Source organism: Hyperoodon ampullatus (genome assembly GCF_949752795.1).
Source record: "Hyperoodon ampullatus genome assembly, chromosome: 2".
NCBI classification, from domain to species: Eukaryota; Metazoa; Chordata; class Mammalia; order Artiodactyla; family Ziphiidae; genus Hyperoodon; species Hyperoodon ampullatus.
The window spans coordinates 141,930,949-141,941,631 of record NC_136915.1 but is presented as its reverse complement, the minus strand read 5'-3'; the positions used below and the strand labels follow the sequence as shown (position 1 = coordinate 141,941,631).

Sequence of the window (10,683 nt, the reverse complement as noted above, 5' to 3'; positions counted from 1 at the left end):
GAGATCTAATTACTAGTTTTTCTAGTAGCTTTAAAAAAAAGTCTCATTTAATATTTAACAAACAAGAGAGCGTGTCAGGGGCTGGCAGATGGCGCCAGAGACATGAGGGGTTTTGCATTTCTCACACACGGTACACCGGTTCCACAGCATGACCTCCACACCCGAAGAGTCACTGGTGGGGGAGAAGAAAATCACACTCTCCTGTCCATTTTAAAAAATCTCAAGAAAAAAACCTAAGGTCAGAGCCTTAATCATCCTGTTAGACCTTAACTATACACCAAACCGAGAAGGAAGGCAGCTTCCAAAAACCTTCAGGAAACTGGATTATATCTAATTCCATCTTCCACAAACCCTATTCATGTCGTATGTCAAAAAATGTTCATTAATAATTTAAATACTTAAATAACGGTTAAGGTCATCCATTGGATCTGTTCCATTGGGCTCTAGACAGTCTCTCTGAGGACCAGTTAGAAGCTGCAGTGTGACAGGCAGGCCCCCAGCAAGGCCCGTTTCTTCAAGTGAGGACAGGATTGCTGGCAGCTAGGTTTACCAAAGCAGAAGTGATGAGAACTTCCATGAACTCGGGCAGTCCTACGAACAACGCAGGCGACTTCAGCTTATGTGGTTCGTTGCCTGACCTCTTTTTTTAAGGTATCTCTTCCTAATTTTGATCATCCACTTCACACTGAGTTTGGCAAATTCTGCAGCTTTAAATAATGCCAAGAAGGCCCCACAGAGAAGAGCGATCGTGTTCCAAGGATTGGCGGTGATTATCTGCAAAACAGAAACAAACAAGTTTCTCTGTTGGCTTCCATTTTTGATTTTCAGTGTTATTGTAAAAGAGCCCCTCCAGTTGCTGAGGCAACAAGAAAAACAACTGGTTTCTAAAACTGCCATAACTCCATACTTTGTCCATAGCTCAGTTTGAGGAGAAAAATACTAATCCCTCCCTACAATAAAGTGATCCTGAAAGAAAAAAAAATTTTTTCAAAAAGCTCTGCACAAATAAGGTACTCAGTCCTGAGCTTTAAATTTCTGGCCTAACCCACAATGTGACTGACCTTGCTTTGAGACAAATCTCCCCCCAACTATATACCCCATCTGTACGGTCAGTTCCTGTTTGCTTCCCATCTCACAGTGACTCTCACCTCCCCTCCCATCCAGTCCAGCGACTGCCTGTCCTCCACTCACCTCATGGACTCCTGCCTGCAGATGGGCCCCTCCAATTTGCCCTGCCTGGGACGCTTTCCTCCCACCTCGAGTTACTACTAATCCTTCCAGGCCCCTCACAGCTTCCTCTGACCACTGAGCCAAAACCCTCTCGACTTGAGCAGAGAGATTTATCCCACAAACCCCTCTGGCAGGTCCTTACTGTCTGGAATTACTTCCTTTACAGCCCAGATTGTTTTCTCACTGACTGTGCAACTCCTTCAGGCCGAGGTCATGGCTTGTCTGTCTGAGTTCCCCGCTTGGTAAACACACAGCAGTTCTAAGACCCAGTTCAGCAGGGTGACCTCAGGCTCACATATGAAAGTTACACCACCACCACCACCATTTAGGACAGTTGTGAAGCTGAGGGACGACGCAAGTCAGTCGGCCTCGAGCTCAAGGCTTTACTTGGCCCATAATAGGACTCCATACTGAACACAGTAGGTTAAAAAATGTTGGATCACACGTTTTACGTGTGGAGCTGAAGGCGCTCGTTCTTCCACGTGGAGTCTTGATTCAGGGAGTCTGCACATGCCTACGTGTACACGGCCCAGCCAGGCCACGACTAGCGGTGGTGGGATCATGGGGCACATCCACATCACAGAGACCCTCCCTGTTTGAGCCTCAGGTTTGAAATGTCTTCCCCCAACCCACGAGCATATCAGGACATTTTGTGATGATCTAAACAACAATCAGTATCAGATCTGGGACTGGCTCTGGTAAATGGCATCTCACGAATGTTCTTTTGGCAAAGCCGTCCCATCACCCCTCCCCTTCTGAGATGGTGAGTCTGGGATCTGGCATTAACTGATGCTCTCTTAATTTCTGATTAGTACCTTTCTGCTCTGATTTACGACAAATAAAAAATGACTCTCATGCTACAGAGAACCAATAAAGAAGAATGGCTTCCCACAGCAGTAATCTAGATTATTAGCTTAATGCTTTCTACTTAGTTCATTCACTATCACTACTCAGTGGCTACGCTGGACTAAGCACCGCGCTGGACACCAGATAAACGGTGAACAAAGACGAAGCCCTCACATTCACAGCTACGACAGTCCAGGGTTAAAGATGAGGTCAATTAAACACAAATGATATAGAAAATGAATGTCACAAATACGAAAGACACAGAAATCTGCGCTATGACAGAAGATGAGGACGGCCTGCAAGGATGCACCAAAATGCCTCGGGGTGGGAAGTTCCCTCTAAAGATCGGAGATAACACTCACGTCTTGGACTTTCTGGATGAAAGGATCTTTCCATTCAAAGACCACAAAAAACAACTGAGCACTTTTTTCGGCCGCTGGCCTCTGGTCAATGTAGTTAACCACGCTGGTCTAGGTAGAGAGGAGAGAAAACAGTGTTACACCGCTTCTGCGTCCCTTCCTGGCCCGGGCCACGGGGGAGGAGAGGGCAGTTAGTGGAGCTGAGACCGTGGCTCTCCTCACACCATCTTTTGGAGGGAGAGAGCCAAAAACCTCCTCTACACGATATCCCGAGACTGGTCCCAGAGCCAAGGCTTTACGTTGCTTTCCATCATTCTTTGAGGAAACGGACAGGATCTGGGGTGCACAACAGGTGTTTTGGATTGTCACTGAAATCTGTCGCTAGGTATCTGTACTCCTGATTAAACCATTTTCAAAGTACTGTGTAAGACTCACAACTAAAAGCCATAAAAATCCCAAATGTCAATATACTTGACCTGAAGAGCTGAGTATTTCAACCCTTCCAGTCTGCAGGGACCGAGTACAGCCTCGCAGTTCTGCCCATCTGAGCACTCCCTGTAAACACACGGTGAGCAGGCGGGCTTGGTGAGGCCTGCTTACAGCTTCTACAGGGGCTGCGAGGTGAAATGGAGAGCAGACGGGTTCCAGAAGTCTGGCTGGGCCATCATCTGGTCTGAGCCTCTGCTTTGCTCTCATAAAATGGGGGGACAAAATGCCATTTTGGGGGACATTTTTTGTCTACTGAGTTGTAGAGAGGCTCTCATGAAACAACACACAGGAAAAGCATTTTAAACTTTAAAACATGATATAAAAACATTAAAATTTTTTAAAATTTTTGTTCAAAAGAGTTCACATCCCCCACCAAAGACTTCCAATGCAGATGATGCTGAGAGGCACACAAACATTCTACAGTGCACAGGCTCACGGGGGTCTGGTCCACTGGTTTCAGATCACAGCTGGAGCTACCAGGAGAGCCGGGGTAGCCTGGGGAGACCTAACTGTAAGGTGAACACACTGAGTCTCATTTCTCTGCTGATTTGGGGGCCGGATGAGAAAGAACTTGGAGTTCTTGGAGAAAAGTGTGGCATAAATGTCCAGGAGATGACAGTTATCTTACAAAGTACGAATAAGGACCTATTGCCAGGTGGTCGTTGCCTAAGGCAGGAAAAAAGCCCTGTCCCTCTGAAGAAAACTGGCTTCAAGCCGTTCCCAAAAGCCTCCAATCTGGAATCGTCCTAGGAGCGCAGCGTGGGGAGGGGCAGACCCGGACGAGAGCCCGGCTTCCATCCACCCTGTCGGTTGGAGTGGGTCCTTCTCCAAGCCAGCCCCTTCCTAAAGCTGCCCCTCGGAGTCCAGCCCAAATGGAAAACCTCTAAGGAGGAGGAGGGGATGTGAGACCAGAGCTGTCTCCTCGCTGCCTCTGCAGGCACCCAGCCACTGACACGTGGGATGGCCAGGCCCTGGGCAGGGATGCTGGCAGGATGGCAGCACCCCTGCAGAGGTGGAAGCCCCACAGGCAGGGGTGCGGCCTTGCTTTGGGTGGTGACTGCCTACCAGCCCTGCTGAGGCAACCAAATTGTCCCGTCCCTCCATCCCTCCACCCCCGGTGCCACGCCTTTTCCCAACGTCCTCTCCAGCTGCCCCCAGGATCACAGCCTATCTCCTGGCCCCAGGTCAGGGGGCTGAAAGCTTTTTGATCACGCTTCCCATTAGTAAAGAATTCTGAACACGTGCCAACATATTTATAACTTTCTTAGAAGTGACATAACATTACTATTGTCGTTCTAATGTTACATGCATTTTAAAACATTCAAAAATAGAGAAAGGATGAGGTTTTAAAAATTAATACAAAAAGAGGGGCTTCCCTGGTGACACAGTGGTTAAGAATCCGCCTGCCAATGCAGGAGCACGGGTTCGAGCCCTGGTCCGGGAAGATCCCACATGATGCGGAGCAACTAAGCCCGCGCGCCACAACTACTGAGCCTGTGCTCTAGAGCCCGCGAGCCACAACTACCGAAGCCCGCACGCCTAGAGCCCGTGCTCCACAACAAGAGAAGCCACCGCAATGAGAAGCTCGCACACCGCAACGAAGAGTAGCCCCCGCTCACAGCAACTAGAGAAAGCCTGCACCCAGCCACGAAGACCCAATGCAGCCAAAAATAACTAATTAAAAAAAATTAATACAAAAATAAAGCTAGTATCTTCCTCCTGCGTCCCAATGGATCACCATGCACCCCACACTCCAGAGGCTACCATATCCAGTCTCTGCCCTGCAGATAGTCTACTTCCTTATGCAGCGGCCAGCCGCTCAGAGCGCGGCCGGGCAGGGGAGCAGAGCAGAACTAAAAGCAGGCATCAGAAGGAGCCGCGTGAGGCGCCACTCTGTAGAACGCTCCGCCGTGTGCGCTGTGAGGGCTGCAGCGACAAAGGGAAAGGGCCTGGGGTGTGCCCTGCCTGCAGAAGAACACGCAGACTCCCGGGCACCGGCTCCTCTCTCATCCTGGCGAAGGCCTCCTCACCCCAAAGACCCTGTGCACCGGTCACCCCCTCTGCGAAGCTTCCCTCCACCCTGCACTCAAGGGTGGAGTCAGCAGCTATGCGAAGCGAGCCCAGCACCACCTACCTCCTGCCGGAACTCCACCGCCTCCCGCCCGTCCTCCTCCTCGGTCTTCACCAGGGACATCTTGACCCAGGTGCGGAAGCCCCCTGAGAACTTCCAGCCGGAATAGGCGCTCTCGCAGGCCTGCATGAAGCCTACCCTGTCTGGGCTTGGAGGGCAGAGAAGAAAGGTCCATGTTAATCAGGCGGGATTCGAACGTGGCCAGACTCAAACTCCAGCCCCTATGTCAAGCCGGTTTCTCTGCTGGTAGCACCAGGATGCTCCCACTGCCCACTCCCCCCTTCCTCAAAGGCCTGCTTTTTGGCTTCCAGACGGAGGGGGAGCTGTCAGCTGCCTCAAGGCCCGAGCACGGTCGCTGAGGCTCCCGGCAGGAGAAGCCCGCCCCCCCAGCACCTGCTCCCGGGGAACCCAGCACTGCATTCTGCAGACGCGCTCCCAGCGCCTCGGAAAACTCTGGGTTTCAGCAGCCCTGGGGAGCCCTCACTGGCCCTCAGCCTCCCTGAAGGGCCAGAGAAGGGAAGAGGCTTCCCCAGGGAGCTCTCAGCCAGGGAGGACACCACAGCACCCACTCAGGACGGTGCAGACGTGGCAGGCAAGTGGCAACCGCATGGCGGTATTGAGGACCCACACAAGAGGAGCAGAAAGGGGCTGGGCAGGCAGGGGACACGGCCAGCTTCAATCAGGGAAGGGAGAGGGAACTCTAGGTGGCAGAAGGTGCCGAGGAGGAGGCCCCGGGCTCCAAGATGGGCAGGATTGGGGCGCTGGGGTGTGAACGGCGGTGGCAGCTCATGGCCTCGTCAGCTGGGGGAGCGGCCTCCTCTCTGCCCTAGCTGCCGCCCGGCTTCCTTGAAATGGAGCCCCAGGGCCACGCAGGACCTGGAGGGACTGAGTCACCCTCGCTCAGACCCGTGCCGAAAGCGCTCCCATGGCCCATGACACGAGCACTCTGGGCCCCAGAGGTGGCACCACACACGAACAGGAAATTTCATCCTCCTGCTAGAAACACGTGGCAAACAGGCCCTGAGCCCTCTAGCAGGGCTAGACCCAGTTCCCGGACACCGTGGGGAGCCAGGCCCAGGGGAGGGGCTGCCCTCCAGGGGCTCACAAAACCCCGTCCTTGGCAGCCCCAGCCAGCAGCGGTGGGCCCCACCAACCTCCCTCCAGGACTCAACCAGCGCTGCGTTTCGGAACCCCCTACACCAGGCTCGCCTGACCGTGTGGAGAGGCCCTCCTCCAGGCTAGTGGCTCATCCACAGCCCTGCTTCCCTGCACCCTCTGCCCCAGCCCAGGGATGGGCACGGCCGGAATGAGAGAATGAGTGTCGAGCAAGCCCGCCCTGAGCTCTAAAGGCCACCTTTGCAGGAACTCCTGGAAAGAAGAGAAGAGGAGGTAATCGATGGCGCTGAAGTCCTCGCTGCTCTGGTTCAGGCGGAACTGGAGGAAGACCAGCTCCCGCTTCTTCACCTCCCGGGGCCCCTGCACAATCAGGGCGGATTTCTGCGGAGACAAAGGCCAGAGTCTCAGCTGGGAGAGCCGCGTGGGTGCTCCTGAACTCACCTCGGGCACACAGGGCTCCTCACCCCACCCCACGCCCAGGAACAGCGTCTGGACCAGGCCTGACAGCAACCTGTCCTCCCGCCACGAGCCTCACTGGCTGGCAGTGCTGGGGAAGCTCTTTATTTAGAAAGGGTACTAACTTCCATCTGGTATAGGTACAAGTGTTTTTTTCCAGTCTGTCACTTTCCCATTAACTCTGTTCTAATGCCATTTGTTACATGAAGCTCTAAAGGTGATGCAGTGAAATTTGTCAGTCTTCTTCACAGCTTCTAGATTTTGCTTGCTAAGGGAAACCAAAATTCTATCAATATTCTCCTGTATTTCTTCATAGCACTTTTTAAAAAACTTTACATTTAGATACACAATATGCCTGCCTTTCAGTTTTGTCTATGGTATGAAATAGGGATCTCACTCTCACTACCCAAACAGTGGGCAGACGCAGGTTTGACCCCTGAATGTTTACTCATTCTGGTATCTGACTGGGCAGGTCCCCTCCACATCACTCCCCACCCCATCCCCAAACCTGGCAGGGTTATTCTGTATACATGCTCTTTTTTTTTTAAAATAAATTTATTTTTATTTTTGGCTGCGTTGGGTCTTTGTTGCTGCGCACGGGCTTTCTCTAGTTGCAGCGAGCAGGGGCTACCCTTCATTGTGGTGCGCAGACTTCTCACTGCAGTGGCTTCTCTTGTTGCAGAGCATGGGCTCCAGGTGTGCAGGCTTCAGTAGTTGTGGCTCACAGGCTCTAGAGCGCAGACTCAGTAGTTGTGGTGCACAGGCTTAGTTGCTCCGCATCATGTGGGATCTTCCTGGACCAGGGCTCGAACCCGTGCTCCTGCATTGGCAGGCGGATTCTTGACCACTGCGCCACCAGGGAAGTCCCCACATGCTCTTCTAAATGTACTTTAAAACCAGCTTGTTAAGTTCCATGAAAAAATTCAACTGGGACTTTTAACTGTGATGATACTGGATTTACAGATTGGGGAGAAACATCTTTACATCTACTTTTATAAATACTATACTGAGATTTGAAAAGAGTATTCTGACAGGTACAGTGTTACAACATGCACTTACTCTAAGTTTATTAATTGTGCCAATTCAATTCTCACTTCTTATCCTTACTACTTTCTGTCTGTTTGAACTGTGAATTTGAGAGAGGTGTTAGTAACACTCTAAGGTGACAGTATTTTTTATTTCTAACAGGTTTTGCCTGAGGAATACAAAGGGTATGCTGTTTTGCAAATAAAAATTTATGGCTGTTAAGTCTTAGTGGGGAGAAGTGGAGTTTGAACCTCTTGTCTACATAAAGAGCCCTCTTTTAACTCTTTGCATCTGGAATTCCATTTTAACTGACAGTAAAACTGCCACTCCACTTCTCTGGTTATGGCTGCATTTTCCCAAGAGATCTCTGTCCATCTGTTTATTTTCAACCTTTCCATGACAGGTTAAGGGGCAGCAGAGAATGCTAACTGTCCCCAGTTTCCATTATCCACTTCCTCCTGCAGAACCAGTGCTGCTTCCCCAGTTGCAGATTTTAGCAGGATATAGTCGCCCGCTGGAGGTGCATTTCTGGCCTCAGATGTGGCCATGGGACGAAGTTCCTGGAATGAGCACAAAAGTGACTCACACAATCCCACGCCAGGCCCTTAGCGGGGAACTGCCCGCCCTCTGCTGCTCACCTTCCCGAGATCGGGCAGTGCACACGTGCTGGTGGGTCAGCACTGACCCCGAGGACCGAGATGGCGCCCAGGGATGGCAGAGTGACAGACAGAAGCCTTCACTGGCCATCCTGTGAGGCAGCACTGCCCGCACACACAGACGTCCCCCAAGAAAGAAACAGCCCTCTCTTATCTCAGCCACTGTGTTTGTCTGGAGTGTTTGCTTTTGTACAGGAGCTTAGCCTGTACTCTGACCAACATAAGTTGTTTTCCAGAACTGGAGTGCTGAGGGAACAACCACCTGAAGATAAGGCATCAACTTCACATTTGGACACCGGGAATATGGCAGGCAGTGAGGAAACAGACATGGGTCCTACAGGCTGGAATGGCGGTGACCCTAATTGCACCAGAGCAAGGCATTTGGTAAAAACTAACGAGATTTAATTGAGGGTACAAGAGGTAGAGACTAGAAAATAAATGAGAATCTGAAGATTGATGAAGCAGGACCAGATGAGCCCCTTGGCTGGGATGCTTTCACGTGGACGCAACAGGATGTAAACAGCCAGAAGCTCACGTTTCTGCAGACATCTCACTGCAAATAAAGGGGCTGCGGGCAGCAGAAGGATAAGGACTGTTCAGCCCCCCAACCTATAGAGCCCAAAGCCGCGGGGCCCAGGGAGGGCCTGTTTTCTAGTGTCCACTCCAGAGGATGGGCCCAGCGGATCACAGCCAAGGCAGGCTCTCTCAGTGGACAAGGCCAGGGCAATCCAGGACACAGGAGTCTCTGCCAAGGTGCAGGCGCTGCCACCCGCCTCTGCCTTCCTCCCCGGGGGCCAAGGCAGGACACCTCACAGGTCCCACCCAAGGGGCTCCATCAGGCTTCGGGGGCGGCTATGCTTCCCGCTCTTCCCTTTCCCTCAGGAGCTCCACTGAGCCCCTCTGCTCCTCCTCCGTGGCTCTGCACTGTGTAGAGAGGGACCCGGTACCCAGGGAGTGGGTAAGCTCTCTCTAGTTTACAGCTGTGGATGGCAAGGAGCCCCAGTGGTGAAGACTGCCCATCACCCAGGGCTGGAGACAGGTAACTGCAGTCAAATTAAGTTTTCATGGAAATGACTCCCCTTTTTGCCCTTACTTCATGGGTTTCTATTATACTTAGTTAAACTATGTAACTATTATAAGAGATACGACTGGCATGAACAGGTTTGGGACACAGGGACTCCTAGTTAGCGTACTACTCAATGGGGAGCCGAGAGGAAAGACGGCTGGAGAGCCTATACCTGCAGTGCCATCTAAGCGCGCACGGGCATCCAGTCGGTACACAGGGAACGGAGAGAGCGGGGAATCCAGACAGACAGCGTTTGTATTACCTAGCTCTTCATTAAAATTTTTTAAATTTCTTTTCCTTTTAATTTAAATCAGCTTCCATTTCCCTGGAGTCCTGTTTTTTCCTCTCCATCCTTTTATGTGGTTGGTTTCGTGTAAAAGTCTAGTGGCCCTTAATTCTCCATTCTTCTTTCTGAGTGAAGGGTTAGGCTTACTAGTACAGGTCTGGGCTGTGGGTTTCTTCCTAACAGGCCCTCTCCCAGGCTCGCCCTTGCCTGGGGCTGACGGTAAGGACGCTCAGAGGCAGCGAGCAGAGAAGGCCAGCAGGCCAGGCACTATGCGTACTTCTCTTCTGGGAAGAGATTCCTTTCTGATGGCTCTCTCCTTCCATTGTGGATGTCCAATCTCAAGTTCTGCTCTGTTTCTCTCTGCTGGCCCAGTGCCCAAGCAGGGAACCTCCCCTTAGCTTAGGTAGAGAATGGGCCCAGAGCCTTTTCCCCAGAGCAAACACTGTCCCCAGCAGCTCTGCGTGCCCCGGGAGGGCTAAAAGCCTGGCAGGCGGTCCTGTAATTATTATCCTGACCTGCCCTACAGCAGCCCTGCTCTTTAATGTGCTGACACAGAGCCAGCAGTTGGAAGGAAAGTTTTCACCTCTACAGCAGTCCTCTCCGGCATCTGTTTTAGGGCATGGGTTTTCTCTGATTTTGCTCCATCAATCTGACCCAGTGTGCTATTTATATTTTACACCAGTTCCTCAAAATTTCTGGTCCTCAGATGATACCCGTCCTTGGGTATTATCGATATTTTATCTTATTCTATTTTTTGCAGGAGTGGGAATCATTTCAGCAGCATTTTAGGAGGAGGTCTAGAACAAATATTAACGAAAAAGTCTTAGTGGGATTCTTTCATCTCAAGGCCCACCTGTAGCTCCTTATCACCCAAAGGAGCAGGTCCTTCTCCACAGCAGACACACATGCTTTCCTCATCTGGCCGGTACTTCTGTCCACAACTTCACCGCCCACTGCCCTTCTGGGGGCACCTGGCCCTCCAGAAACACCCACCTGTGGAATTTTGCTCAGAGGCACAAACA

At 51.6% G+C, this 10,683-nt stretch overlaps 1 protein-coding gene across 2 annotated transcripts in view; it reads right to left on the bottom strand.

Annotated features, from left to right (window-relative positions):
• Positions 1-612: 612 nt before the first annotated feature.
• PACC1 (proton activated chloride channel 1) overlaps positions 613-10,683 on the bottom strand; it is a gene marked incomplete at both ends in the record, with an annotated part of 31,839 nt that continues 21,768 nt past the window's right edge. For both annotated transcript variants that reach the window (XM_079698063.1, XM_079698064.1), the window contains 4 exons: positions 613-774; positions 2,439-2,546; positions 5,059-5,203; positions 6,410-6,552. In XM_079698063.1, the coding sequence (XP_079554189.1) occupies positions 613-774; positions 2,439-2,546; positions 5,059-5,203; positions 6,410-6,552 (558 nt within the window). The remainder of the gene's footprint in view (positions 775-2,438; positions 2,547-5,058; positions 5,204-6,409; positions 6,553-10,683) is intronic.